At 33.4% G+C, this 15,607-nt stretch overlaps 1 protein-coding gene and 1 long non-coding RNA gene across 2 annotated transcripts; both read right to left on the bottom strand.

Annotated features, from left to right (window-relative positions):
- Window positions 1-137: 137 nt before the first annotated feature.
- Window positions 138-1,833, bottom strand: LOC144558725 (uncharacterized). Its single transcript, XR_013512977.1, has 3 exons — window positions 1,684-1,833; window positions 749-845; window positions 138-487 (listed from the first exon to the last, which is right to left on the bottom strand). It is a non-coding gene; the product is annotated as an uncharacterized LOC144558725 (long non-coding RNA).
- A 1,040-nt stretch (window positions 1,834-2,873) lies between these two features.
- Window positions 2,874-3,545, bottom strand: LOC144557955 (protein SPIRAL1-like 5). The gene is made up of 2 exons (XM_078306628.1): window positions 3,178-3,545; window positions 2,874-3,088 (listed from the first exon to the last, which is right to left on the bottom strand). The coding sequence occupies exons 1-2, from the start codon at window positions 3,466-3,468 to the stop codon at window positions 3,014-3,016; spliced, it is 366 nt and encodes a 121-aa protein (XP_078162754.1). The 5' UTR covers window positions 3,469-3,545; the 3' UTR covers window positions 2,874-3,013.
- Between the last annotated feature and the right edge of the window lie 12,062 nt (window positions 3,546-15,607).

The raw sequence follows: 15,607 nt of genomic DNA, 5'->3' as shown, positions 1-15,607 counted from the left end.
AGAGAAAACATAGAGAGTAGTGTCCAAACACGGAATAAAATTCCAATTTAGCACTCTTGTTGCGTTAGCGTTGTTCATCGCCCATCCAAATGCTACCAATGTTAGTAAAAAAGTTTCCATAAAAAAAGAAATTACACTGACAGGAAAATATATATATCATACTAGTAAAAACATAACAGCATCCTTCTAGATTTCCAAGTAACGATATTTACAGGTAAGCAAGAGTAACCCGAATTCTCCTAGCCCAAAAACTGAAACCCCTTTTAGATAATACCAGAAAAAACCACTCAACCAGGTGTAAATCACTTGTCGTCTCCATCCTTATTGAACATCTCTAGAAGATAATAAATAACAGCTGGGCCTAGAAACGGTGGCAAATGAGGGTTATTAAAAGCAACACACGAGCCGATATCATCACCTCTGACAGAACTTTGTGCATTGAACTCTCCCTTGTCATTCCTTTGTGGGACTGAAACAGTCATAAATCCTGTTTTGCCAAACCAAAATGCTACAATTAGTAAGAGGTGCAAAGTGCAAACAGCCTTTCCTTGTTACAGTTGCAGCATGATCCATTTTGATTGAATTATGGGGAAGAAAGAAGAGACTACTAATTGCACATTACTCATAAACAGATATTTTAAATCACACGTGTGCAATAAGTAGGGATCAAATTGCAATTTCTGTTACAAAGAAGAGCCATATTGAAATTCTGATATAAATAAAAAGCTAAATATTAGCTCGACATTACTCTGTCTTGTAATGGCCAGAGATGTTTTCTTGATTACATTCTTCATGAGTAATTCACTAGTTCCCATAATCCTACAGCTTTTTGTAGCCAAATTGACCTAGATAAGAAAGTTTAAAAAAACTTTTATCAAAGTTAGAAAAGCATTTTAAAAACAGCAAGAAAACCAAAATTAAAATACATTTTTCTATGGCCACAAACAATCAAGCAAAATTCAACATTAAAAATGATCTCCTGAATCTAAATTAATTGAACTTACAGATCTAGAAATTAATATCTTCCCAGCTCAAACAAAAAAAAACATCTCTCTCAAATCAGGCACGCTCCAGACCAAGGTTTCTTTTGTCATCAAAAAGCTACAAAAATATTTTACCAGACCTCAACCAGCTAGAGACTAATATACATTTCCCAGGTCTAAACAAAGAAAATTTTATCTTGTCGCAAAATGCGTTATAAATCATATGATCCAACAAAAGTATACAGAGTGCAAATTTACAAATCTAGAATTCCAATTTGATAAAAGCAAGGTCTGCTCCGTTTCTCCCTTGGATTCAAAATTCTCAAATCATTTTTTTTTCTTGAAAAAGTAGCAAACTGCCAATTTCATTACGAACAATATCACAAAGATTCTTAAATAAATACCCATCTTAAATCCTACACAATCAAAAAACAAGCGAACCCTCACTGATGCCTCTCATTTAACTGCCATACCGCACAAGAGACGAATGCAGCACAAAGAAACACCCCTCAGATTATTCAAAACCATTATTAATTCTCAAATCAAATTAGCCTCTTATGCACACAGCATCAAAACATAAAATAATATGCACAGTAATCTTCATGGAAACGACTATCCCCAATCATTTCTCAAATCGCTGGGTTGCGACGTCTTCCAAAGAGTAAGCAGAAAACGACCACAATATAAAACATATAGATACCTGATCGCCTCTTCTTCGCGATGAATAGCCGGTTGCGCTTGCGAATCGTTGGAGTAGCTTTCGATCGATCGAGGAACGAACTCTCAAGCCCAGAACAAAGGAGAAAAGATCGGAAATGGAAAGCGAAGATTCCAGAAATTTCGCGGGTGTGAATTGGATTCGAGTGCCAATTTTGAATTCTGATCCAGAACGTCCGATCAGAATCCGCACGAATATTAAAGGGCGCCGTGAATTGTAACTTGAGCCGGATTGGCACGAATTATGATCGGACGGTCGATATCAAAACTTATTTTGGGTTACCTCAAGAGATCCCTGACCCGTTTGATTTTCGGGTTGCCTTTCAGCTTTTGGACTACGTAATCAAAGACAGAACAGAAGGCCCTTGAATTGTTATATTTTGTTTGACAGTCCTCCAATCAAATAAATCATATATTTCTGGCCCATTAAGGCATCAGCGCAAGTTTATGCAGCAGAAAGCCCATCAAGAGCTTTATATTTTACAAGAAGATATCAACCGAGTTCAGTGAAGGATCAACAGGCGGTCCGATGAGCATCGAAAATAACTTTAGTCTAATACTCGGTTTTGACTCGCTTTAAGATTCGTGCATCCTTTACTACTCGTCTCTTGAAGTTTTCTGTGCTAATTTTGATGCTGACCGAATTGCTCCGACCGAGAATTTATTCCCATGTCAATCGGACCGTTTCCAATTCCGTACAATGAATCGTGGGGCCACAAAAGTGCAATGCCAATATGCAATATTGTTCTAAATCCATTCATTTATATGTTTGGAGATTCGTGCAAAAAATATGAGTGTTTTTGAGATTTGTGCATTCCAAAAAATGAAGGGGTAGATTCTGGGATCACGTACAGGTCCTGCGATTCTTTTAGAATCACAGCAGATTTATTTCCTTATCAACTAACTCGATCTCTTGCCACGGGATGGAAAATTTGACATTGAACTTATTTTGAGTTCAATTAATACAAGAAAAATAAACCAGCTTTAATACACAAGAACAATGAAACTGCAGACTACTTGTTATAAAACATAATTATTATATTTATTAGTCCATAAATAAAGAGTACAAGATGCATTTTTCCCAAAGCAATTAATATATATTTAAATTAAGGTTTACAATCAAAAGTGATATCCATGGTATGCTATGGACTCAGCCATGATCATACAGCACTGCATATGTATTGGCAAAACCATTTTGCCATTATATATATAATCCACACAAAACCTCTAAATAAAAATAAAAAAATAATAAAAAACACTCTTAATTACACCCATTTGAAAGCTTCATGTGAGCATTCATCTAAAGCATGAGGTCAGATGTCTCCAAAGAGATATCCAAGAGAGGATTGCCCTCCCGGAACTGAATTAACCTTTGTCGACGAACGACCCTGATCAAAAACAAAATACACGCAATTAGTTCCATGAGCTCTCAACTTATAGTGGAATGACATATATATATGCACGAGATCATACTTACACTGTGAAAGTGAACGGCGCTTCGGTCTTGATATTTACGACCGGTGCCGTCGGAGCTGATGTGTTTTTGTGGTTTGCCTTCTTGTACTACTTTTGTATTGGTGATTTCAGTAGACGTCTGAGGCTTCTCCCCAGCTGGTTTTGACATGAAAAGGCTAGTTCTATTTGCTTCCTCTGATTTGTCATGCTTTTTGGCCTGAACTTTTTGTGCATGTTTTGTGCTAGTCTCATCTTGTTCAAAGAGGTAGCTAAGAGAGCTCTTGCCACCTCCATAGCTCCCACCTCTGCTCATTCTTTTTTATTATATATATCACTCTTGGAGGCTCCCTCTGATCTTCTCTCTCTTTTTATTTGGGTTGCTGTATAGGATAAGATATATATATATTATGATTTGGTGGCATATATATATATATATAGTGTGTGTGTCTGAGAGAGATGCACAAGCTACATCGATCGTACGTAAGTAGAAACAATAGGGACCATTTCTGGGAAAGGGATCATTGATGTAACCAACTTACAAACCTAATATACACAATATAATAACTTTGTCTTTAATTTTTTTTTTCTGAAAAATAATAGGAAGGAAGGTTTCTATGTTCTTTTGATTTTTCTATTTTTATACAAGGGTGAGATTTTTTGAAGTTAAAAAAAAGATAATCTTATTTAAAGTCGGATTTAAACCGTTGGATTCACATCAAAATTTGACCGATTAAATTTATTAATTGTTTTTAATCTATTTGTACGAGTATATATGCAGGTCACATGATTTAGATCGGTTTCAGATCAAATTTGCTCAAAGTTGAAACTAATTAGGTCCAAATTCTGTTTGAAAAGTCCAAATTAAAACGTGACTGGACCTTGAACCAAGATTGTAAGAAAATTAATTGGAGGTACCTAGAATCTTTATTAGAGATTCGTGAATTTTTATCTAAACTAATTTTTAAGATAAAATAAGAAACAAAAAAATTATCTTTAAATATTTATGAAAAAAATCTTATCTAATTTCAAACCTACAACATCTCAAATAGAGTAAAATAATAGAGATACAATATATGATCATTGATAATAAGATTTCATATATATACAGCAACATGGTTAGTCTAAACTATGTTGAATTAAGCTTTATCTGCTTCTAATTGAGTATATAATTAGACTTAAATTGAGAAGAAACATCTCCGCTTATGAATATGATGATATATATATATATATTAATATATGCGCGTTATATAGAAATTGACTACGACGCGCGTTAAGTTAATTGTTAGAAATTTATTTTATTAAACTCAAAATTAATGTAAATAAATACTTGTTTATAAATTAACATCGTAAACTTTATCAATTTTATATATATATATATATATATATGGAACTTGCTAGCATGCTACGCGTAGCATAGAGGGCCTCCGTGCAACGGCTCAATATTCGACTTTTCAAAATCCTAACGGTCAATCCGAACCGTTCATCTTGTTCTCCATATTAATATGTATTTGGAGACAAAATTTTACATTTTTTTTTACATTTTTTTACTTTTTTTAGATTTATTGAAAACCTCTGTTTTCAGCAAATCTGGACCATAAAAAAACAGCGATTTTCAATAAATCTAAAAAAATAGTAAAAAAAAATCCAAAAAATGTAAAATTTAGTCTCCGAACACATATTAATATGGAGAACAAGATGAACGGTTCGGATCGACCGTTAGGATTTTGAAAAGTCAAATATTGAGCCGTTGCACGGAGGCCCTCTATGCTACGCGTAGCATGCTAGCAAGTTCCATATATATATATATAGAGAGAGAGAGGGATCGGATGACACCCTTTTTTGGTGACATCGGATAACATCGTGCATTTTCAAAGTTTTTAAAGTCCAAACGGTCGATCCAAACCGTTCAATTTGATGGATATGTTAAAATGTGTTTGCAGATCAAATTTTACATTTTTCTGAATTTTTTTACTATTTATTAAGTATTTAACAAAATCGCTATATTCAGACCGTTGAATTTTTGTACCCATCTTAATAAATAGTAAAAAAATTCAGAAAAATATAAAATTTGATCTGCAGACACATTTTAATATATCCATCAAGTTGAATGGTTTGGATCGACCGTTTGAACTTTAAAAATGCACGGTGTCATCCGATGTCACCAAAAAAAGGTGTCATTCGATCCCTCCTCATATATATATATATATGGAACCTGCTAGCATGCTACGCGTAACATAGCTCCCCTCCATGCAATGGCTCAATATTTGACTTTTCAAAACCCTAATGGTTGATCCGAACCGTTCATCTTGTTCTCCATATTAATATGTGTTTGGAGACCAAATTTTACATTTTTTGAAATATTTTTACTATTTTTTTAGATTTATTGAAAATCGCTATTTTTTTATGGTCCAGATTTGCTAAAAAAAGCGATATTCAATAAATCTAAAAAAATAGTAAAAAAATTACAAAAATATAAAATTTGGTCTCCAAACACATATTAATATGGAGAACAAGATGAACGGTTCGGATCGACTGTTAGGGTTTTGAAAAGTCGAATATTGAGCCGTTGCACGGAGGGGAGCTATGCTACGCGTAGCATATATATGTATTTAAGCCTTGGCGGCGGTTGCCAAATATAATTTTTCATTAAATAAAAGTAAAATTACATCTATCACCGCAACATTACAACATCATTACAATATCGTCCAAACAACAAAATAAATATAAAACACACAACAACATCTAAAAAACACAATACAACCACTAACAACATAACAATAATATCTAACGAATCGACTTCAAGCGATCGTCAATCTCCTCTTTCACTTTCTTGTTCTACGCTACACCAGCTGGCTAACAACACCAAGGTAGAGGCATCTATAATTTTTTTTTAAAAGGAAAAGGGGGCGGTGGCAGGTGGGGGAGGCCGGCACTGGCTGCGACCTCCCTCATCTCTGACTAGGATTTCGGTGTAGAGGTTTTAGAGATCGAAAACAAGGTTAGAGTGACGGTTAAAAAAAGTGGTGGTTGAAGGAAGCGGAGGGAATAGGCGGAGGGGCTACGCCTCCTCTCTCTCTCACTTTCTCTTTAAGATCTAGACTTTAGTGGTGGAAAAGAATGAAGGAAGACTGGTGGCGGCCGGAGAAGACACTAAAGGAGCAAGCAAATTGGAATCGACGATCCTCACTGAAGAGAAAGAAGAGAGAAATGACAACCGGAGAGGTCATAGAGCAAGACTGATGGCTGACCGAAGGAGTCCATACAAATTGAAAAATGGTGGCAGAGGGAGGACGAAAGAGGGGCGGGGTGGCAGCTTCTAGGTTTAGGTTTTCTTCGAAAGGTATGTTTAGAGGATTAATTTCTCCTTTATCAATTATATATGGAGTTGTTAATTTCTTTAGTTTGTTGATGCACAATTAAATGACATTTATTCATTTAATTGCTATGGATAGAAACGTTGATGTCACATATTTGACCTTTTATTTTGTTAATATATAGAAACAGTAATAGAATGAATAGCTAGGATTTAAATTGCCTTGAATGCACAGATTTATTGATACCTATGTTTTTTTTTTCTTTTGGTGAATAAGAGGGTTAAGGATCAAACCACTCAACACTTTTTTCAAACACATATTATTACACTAAAAAGATTTTTTCCATTCGATTTTTAACTCTCAACTTACCCCATAAGAGGACCAAATGTTGATTCTCATTGATGTTTGTGTTATTTGCTTATAAATAGCACATGATATTATTTAGAGGGCTATCCATTTTACAATTCACATAACAATTTTTCTTGTTATTTCTCTTGACTTTATAATTCATAAAAATAATCAACTTCAATTCTCCCATGCACAAGGCCACAGACAATATTATTTTTGCTACCGTTTTTGAAAGAAACTACATCAATTTTTACCACAGTCGTGCTCGTATGTCGAGGAATCCCAGCACAACTTGAGACTGCCTCACCCGATTATTTTTGCACGTAGGACGAAAAGTTGCCTTAGGTTTGCATTTTGCAGTTTCGAGTAATAAAGTTTTTTATTATTACTATGTTCTTGATTAAATATTGAATATAATTATTATTTATTTACTGATCATAATTTAGATTTAAAATTAGTTTGTTAATTACTTGCCAACAAATTTAATATTGAAACTTTATTTCTAAAAAATTAATGTGATAGTCAACATAAACATAAATAATTGTTAAGTGATCATCTATTGCATGTATACTATAAAACTTTAATAACCTATGTTAGCCTGACACTCTTAGGAAGTCATCGTACCCGTGTCCGACACGTATTCGACACCGACACGCCTCCGACATGCGTACGATACGTATCTGACACGCCAGATGGCGTGTCAAATGAGCTAGCGTGTCCCTACCCGTCTGATACGGTCTCCGACACTTGGTTGACCCTTGCCGATACGGCCCGAAACGTCTGATACGGACTGGAAACGCGCCCGTGGACACCCACCCGCCCCTGTAGACCGAAGAAAATAATTGTTGGCAATGGGATTCGAACCTTGGACCTCTCAAATGGAAGTCAAAACCTTTAACCACTACACCAAACATTCATATATGTTATGTTTTAGTAAGTATAATATTAAATAGAGGAGGGTTCAAATGCCTCCATTTTTTGTGCCTCCATCATGCCTCCATTTTTAAAAACTTAAATAACTCAAAGTTTAAAACTTAAACGTCAAAATAAAACTGTTAGATGTGATCTATGTTATTTTCTCTATGTGCCCATAAAAAATTATCACATTTTGATTTTGCTTTTATATGAATCAATAAGTTGAAAAATCAACATCTAGAAATTATCCACATTTGTATACATTATTACAAGCTCAAGATGACAATCAAAACAAAGTTGAAATGCCATAATTTTTTACATGTGCATAGATAAAATGATATAGTTCATATTCAATGGTTTTATTTTGAATTTTAAGATTTAAATTTTGAGTTATTAAAGTTTTTAAAAATGGACACATGATGGAGGCATTTGAACCCTCCTCTATTTAATATACTTATATGAAGTCTTTATTTTCTAAACAAATTTAATTTAAGTTATAATTATCTAAATACAATATATAAATTAATAAAAAATAATATATATAATAAACGTGTTGTATCCTAGATTTTTTAAAATTGCTGTGTCGCCGTACCCATGTCGTATCCGACATGATACCCGTACCCGTATCCATGCAACATAGTTAATAACAATGCATAGTATTTAATTCTGAAAAAATCTTTTAAAAAAACCATCAATTAAACTTGCAAATTTCTGTAGCACTCAGCCAATCACTTATGCTGTCATGTCCGTTACGCAGATCAAATGGTGTTGTTACATTCCAACCAGTAATTATATATGTACCAAATCAAGCTTGTTATTGTCTGATAAAGAAATGTTACCCACCAGAACCGTAACAGGTACCAACCAAACCCACAACGGACAGGGGCGGAATCAGAATTTGAATATAGGAAGAGCTAAATAATATCATTAATATTTTTAATAAAAAAAACATCACACAATATAACACAAGATAAGAAGACCCTTCACAATTTGATTTCACAAAATGATACTATTAACTTACTCCAATAAAATATCATGTCTATAAAAATCAAACTAAAAACATAATATTCAAATATTTTATTTTATTTCGTCGTATGATTTCCTTAAAGATCAAAAGCAGTAATAATCCCATCTCAAGTAATTTTGCACGATGATTTACTTCATCTTGAAATTAGTGTGAACATTTTTTTCTTGGACATAATACTATCTATATACAAATTACACAAAAAAAATAAATCACTTAATGCTTAATTCCACACACAAATTATTCTTAACATAACTTATTTTTTTTACACAAATCCAATAATTTAATAGATGATGTAAATATTTTTACACAAATCTCTTGAGAATCAATGATCTGAAATTGAATAAAGAGAGACTAAGAGAGTAAATTATATATTCTTACACTTTACTGAGGTGTCGTATTGCCCTCGAAAACTGAAGAAGTGAAATTTGTGGAGACAATCCAGACGGAGACGCTAAGTAGTTGCCTAGTTGGAGTCGTGGAGAATGAAGGGTCGGAGACATTTCAATTTTTTGATCGGACGTCGATGCTATAATTTATAATTGAAATTGTCTTCTTCAATTTGAGAATTTGTCTATTTCAGAGAGACAGATATTTAGTGTTATAAAGGGTTTTAATTTAATTTGTTCTTTTCAAATGCAAACACATAGAAATAGAAATAAATCTATTTTTGTAATCAGAAAGCTCATTGACATGACTGGTCCAAAATATAAATAAATTTAACTTTGTTTTTTTTTAATTTTACATTGAAGTCCTATAACTTTGTATATTATTATTAGGGGGGCTTATACATGTAAAACAAACTATATAATATTGTTTTTATGTATTTAGCAATAAAAAATTTCAAACTTAGAGGTGGCTTAGCACCCCCAACCATACCTATATATGTTTCGTCACTGACAACGGAGTCCATATTCTTTGAGATAACATAATATTTTTGTTCAGATTCGGATCATCCGATCAAAATACGGATCAATTTAATTGAGGTGAAATGCACAAATCCTCTTTAACACTCGTGCGAATTTGATCCAACGGTCCGAATCTAAACACAAATATTCTATTACCTTAATTAGGTGACATGAATTCCCCCACAGTGCCATGGGGTTTATCCAGTAATATATGTTATGTTGAAAGTTACTAATTAAACCCATTCTAGCTCTAAAGTAGCCATTCTCTTTAGTTAGCTAGGACGACAATTAATTATATAATTATCACTTGTGTAGCGGGTAATTAACTAGAAGAGTTTGTGAGACTTTTTTGGAATTTTTTTTTTGTCAATTTCAATTTTTAAAGTGAGTGATAATATAATTTCACTTAATATCGTCATTTTCAGGATGCAAAATGTAAAAAAGATTTATCCGAAAAAAATTTGCAATCAAAACTAAACCAAAATGACAAATAACATTTCGTTATATATGCATCTTTCAATTTAACCAGAAACATAATGTTCGTGTATATTGAAAAGGGTACTAACAAATTAAAATTTTGTAATTTTACTCGTTAAATTTTGTATGCATTACTATTTTTAGTCTCTATATAAAATAAAATTACACTACACTTAATTTTCTAGTACCAATCTCTCTTAGTCCCATCCATAGTGACAATATACGCGTATTAAACTTTTTTTTTTACGTTTCTGAACCGAACTCTGAATAAAACACAAAAAATCGTATAATATATTTTATTCGTGAATAAAACGCGAGTCATGAATTATTCACGAGAAAAAGCGAAAAATAAAATAAAATTTTGATTTTGCTTCTTTATTGTACTGAATTATTCCTGAATTATATCTGAATCACGAATTTTTAATCCCGCTGAACTGAATCCGAACCCAAACTATTTGTTTGTCACGGTGGTACTCCCATAACTGAATTTAACGATTCGTTACAAAAACTATAGTACTGGTAGTGCAACAGAAGATATATAACGTTATATGAGTTTCTGTCATCATCCGAACCAAGCGTAGCGTATGGCATAGGATCTTTTTACAATGATAATAATATCCTGCTTGAGCATGTCTATTGTCTAGTCAACTCCAAACACAAAATTGATTAAAAAACAAAATGATAATAATAGTATAATACCAGACGGTCCAGATTGCAACTTCTCAGCTCAACAGGGCCCGTAATATTTTCTTTGTATATGGAAGGGTTTGCTTCACTTTTAATGATACATTTTGCACCACCCAAAAATTAAGATGTAACCACCACCGGACCCTATATCCTTCATCTGTTACGGTCAGGACCTAACCTTGTATCTTTTAATCGTTCATATTTTACATCCATCGTAAGTCAGGACTTGACCTTATATCCTTCATGTGTTACGGTCAAGCAGAATTTTCCATTTTTAGAAATATAATAAATATTTTGTCGAAAATGAGGTAAATGCAAATGTTGTAAGATGTTGTTTTGTCAAAAAAAAAAATTTCAACATTTTGAATTGATTAAAATTAAAGAAAGCATTTATTGCCAAATTAAAATATTGTTAAAAAAATATGTCATATCATATATACATTCGATTTAATTAAGTATAGAGTGCAAGTATAATTAATGAGGACATTATTTTTTGGAAGCTGATAATTGTACTCCAAATAAAATATCCGTGCGCGTCCCCCAATTTTCTAGAATGTCAGTGACAAACCGAGCAGGTTTTACTTCATACAGTGCAATAACAGTACAATTTTTTCTTTATTGTATAGCCTTTCACTGCATGAAGCGAAAAATACTATGTTCAAAAAGTTAACAAAAGTAGCGCCAATTGCAGCAAACAATCGTATAATTTAAACATGTAAAAGAAAGTGTTTAATCAACTACGTTCTAGTGTTTAACTTTCATTGTAAATGAGTTAAATTTTTTTTTTTTTTTAAAAAGACGAATCCCCGAATTCGTCCCCGAGCGCAAATTTTTCTTAAAGATTCTAGAATGTTGACAGCTCTAAATTTCAACCAATCCCCGAACGCATCCCCGAGCACAAATTAACAGATCTAAATTTGTACCAATCCCCGAGCACGTCCCCCAACACAAATTTTTTCCATACATTCTAGAATGATTACAACTCTAAATTTCTAAGCATGCGAACTTTTATTAAATAACAATGAAACTAGTACTTCGAAACAATCATTCTTACCAGACTCATCAATTATTTTAAGTTGTCAAAATTACAACTTTTCCCAACAATGACAATTTCTAAGCATGCAAACCTCTATTAAATAACAATAAAACTACTACTTTGAAACAATCATTCTTATCAGACTCATCAATTATTTTAAGTTGTCAAAATTACAACTTTTCACAACAATGACAATTTATAACCAAGTAAACATCTATTAAATAACAATGAAACTACTATTTTGAATGCTTCGAGCACATATTAAAATAAATTTATCACATAAACAATGTAAATCTAACTCATTATCCACCTTGTGTAAACAATTAACTATAACAATTTAGAAACATTGAAAGCTAACTCATAATCCATGTATTTAGACCATTCATTATAACAAATTAGAAACATTAAAAACTAATGAGTTAACTAATCATCCCCCTTTACAAACCATTAACTATAACAAATTAGAAGCATTCAAAGCTAACGTACAAACCATATAAATCTATTCACTTCATAATTTAAACATCAATTAACAAACAAAAGTGAGGAATAAACATATTCAGTAAAAAAAATGCTCAAACTTACTATGCTGTAAGATTTGAAACATCGATCAACGATGGAAAGCACAAAGAGGAAGAAAATAGAGAGAGAAGAAACGAAGCAAAACATAAACAAAATAGAACTTCAAATTTGAGACTCTTCTTTTAGTTATTAAATATCAAAAGCAGTTAATTTTCATCATTAAAATTTGTGCTTATCATTAAAATTAGAACCAATCTCCGAGCTAGTCCCCAAGCTAATCATTATAACTTTTACTTTAAAGTACTTATAACTAGTTTAACTAGTTAAAGTACTTAAGTAGTTAGCAAATGATTAGAGGACCGTTAACAAGCTGCGGGACTAGCTCGGGGATTGGTGATTACAACTGCTTCTAACAAACTGTCCACAAAATTAAAATACAGTACAAAAGCATGCAAAGCTAACGTTTAAAACAATCAAATTAAAACAGCGATGCATTAAAATAGCGATGCGTTAATTGATGATAAATTAATAAATTACCATTAATTAATTAATTATTAGCGGACGGTTAAATCCAATTAAACTAGTTCAGGAATAAGCTCGAATTTGATGACTCGGGATATCAGAACATTTCTCTTTTTTTTTTTGGCCGTTTTTTTTATGTACCACCGTGATAAATCAGAATTAAATCAATACCACCCGTTAATTCCAAATTCAGATTCCGCCACGTTCGCACAGTAGATCTGTGAACGGGTCGCTACCCGTTCGCGTAATGGATAAGCGGACTGACCCGTTCCCGACGACCCGTGCGCGTAACTGATCTGCGGACGGACCCGTGCGCGACCTGACCCGTTCCCGATGACCCGTTCTCACTATAGATATGCGTACGTGGCGGATCCGGATATAAGCCCCTCCGCAATGGTTTTTATGCCTGTCCCTGTCTCCGCACTGCCGCGTCCAGCACGGTAAAAAGGTAAAAAAAAATTTATTAGTTTAATTTTGTTAAATAATTTAATTTAATTTAGTTATTAAGTAGTTTAGTTTTATTAGATAGTTTATTTTAGTTAGGTACCAAAATAGTTGTATATTATAAATTAGATTAATTTTTTTTCTAGTTTTAGGTAGTTTATTTTTGTTAGGTACCAAAATAGTTGTATATTGTAAATTAGATCAAAATTAGGTACCAAAATAGTTGTATATTGTAAATTAGATCAAAATTAGGTACCAAAATAGTTTATTGTAAATTAGATCAAAATAGTTGTATATTGTATATTGTAAATTAGGTACCAAAATAGTTGTTTATTTTTTTTTTAGTTTTGTAAATATTTGTGTTAATTAGATCAAAATAGTATATTGTGATCTATTTGTAAATATTTGTGTAATTTACGATATACTATTATTTGTGTATATTTTTTATTAAATAGTAGTATATTGTAAATTACACTAAAATAGTAGTTTAGTTGGGTACCAAAATATTTGTGTATTTAAACCAATTTAGAATTGTGATTGTATGTAGAATTTAGAAATTATATTTAGAATTTAGAAATGTACCTATTTAGAAATGTACCAATTTACAAATCGACAAATTTAGAAATGTTGTATTTAGACCAAAATAGAGTATAAATGCACCAATTCAGAATTTATTTTTTTTCTGAATTAGCGTAGATTGTAAGATTTTTTACCGATTCATTCAAGAATGGTGATATATTATTGAATTACCATAGATATTTGTATTATTGTTAGATTTGTATTATTTGAAATTATCAATAGAGGTCAAAATTGATAAAATTGTTAAATTTGTTGTTAGTATGGCGTCAACCAGCGGTACCAATCAAAATCGGACGCAAGATGATTTACAGTTAGATTTATCACTGGCCCGTCACGTATTTCCAAATATGACGGAAGAGAGTATCAGTCCTCTTTGCTGGTATAAATTCGAGGAGCACAAGATCAAAAACGCATATGTAAGTTTTTGTTTTGAGAAATGCAAATAATTTTAATTTTCATTTAGATAAAAATAGGTAAGTTATATGTTTCTTTGTTTTGAAATTGAATGCAGACTCATACCTTGACGAATATGCGGAATAATCAGATGAGTATCCTCTACGACGATCGATACGCTCCCGTGTTGAAGAGTTTGGGTCTGTGGCATGTCTCACAGCTGACCCCCATTGTCGCAGATGTCGCTCTTCTATCTGCGTTGGTCGAGAGGTGGCGGCCGGAGACACACACATTTCACATGCCTGTCGAAGAGATTACGGTGTCTCTCCAGGATGTCAGTTGTCTTTGGGGATTTGCCACATGTATCCAAATAAGCCAACCAAGCAGGATTTCGCCTCCCGATTGCATCAAGTCCTTGCAATCTTCTTCTCTTCTTCTTTTTAACCATAACCTTGAAAAAAGTGGAAGCTACCTTATCCTTAGTGTGCTTTCCAAAATTCTCAAACACATGTTGAGAGCAGTAGCGGTGAGCACACTCTCCTTTCTCCTCACACCAACCCAAATCATCTTGAATAAACACCTTTTTTATGCCTTTGTGTCGGTCAGATACCACACACATGTATCTATTTCGCCCAATTACAAACTCCCGCACCCACTTCATGAACCATCCCCAATTCTCAAAATCCTCGTTCTCTACCAGTCCAAATGATAACGGGATTAACTGATTCTTTGCATCATATCCGGTTACAATTAACAGCTTACCCTTGTATCTGCCAGACAAGAAACAAGCATCGATACTGATGACGGGTCTGAGGTGACCGACTGCGGCAATACATGGTCCCCATGCCCATGCTGCTCTCATGAAAAAACGATACCCTGGCTTAGTGGTTGGCTTTGAAACAATTTTATATTGGGTTCCCGGATTTGACCTTTTTATTGCCTCCAACAAAGGGACAATCAGCCCGTAAGACCCCTCCCAACTACCAAAGGCCCGAGCAATTGCTAACTCTCTACCACGCCATAATTTGTTGTACTTTGGAACGATGCCCTCGTACCTTTCAGCGCATAAGTCAGCGACTGCCCGGATAGAAATATCAGCATTTTTTTCCAATGACAATTTTATACAGTTGGCGACCATAGCGGACGTCAACTGTGCATGATCTAACCTGGATGCCGATGCGTGACATGTGTGCTTAGCCACATTCTTCGTGATGGCCCAAGTATTACCAAAGTCTGTAGCCCTCGCAACCAACGCCCACCTGCACCGGGCACTAACACACTTGTAC

This window comes from Carex rostrata, chromosome 8 (assembly GCF_964058835.1).
Source record: "Carex rostrata chromosome 8, lpCarRost1.2, whole genome shotgun sequence".
NCBI classification, from domain to species: domain Eukaryota; kingdom Viridiplantae; phylum Streptophyta; class Magnoliopsida; order Poales; family Cyperaceae; genus Carex; species Carex rostrata.
This window is presented reverse-complemented; position numbering and strand designations above follow the sequence as displayed.

Excerpts from the sequence above, each read along its gene's own strand:
- LOC144557955 (XM_078306628.1), bottom strand. The coding sequence starts at position 3,468 with ATGAGCAGAGGTGGGAGCTATGGAGGTGGCAAGAGCTCTCTTAGCTAC. Across the intron at positions 3,089-3,177 it reads GCGCCGTTCACTTTCACAGT|GGTCGTTCGTCGACAAAGGT; the intron begins GTAAGTATGATC and ends GTTTTTGATCAG.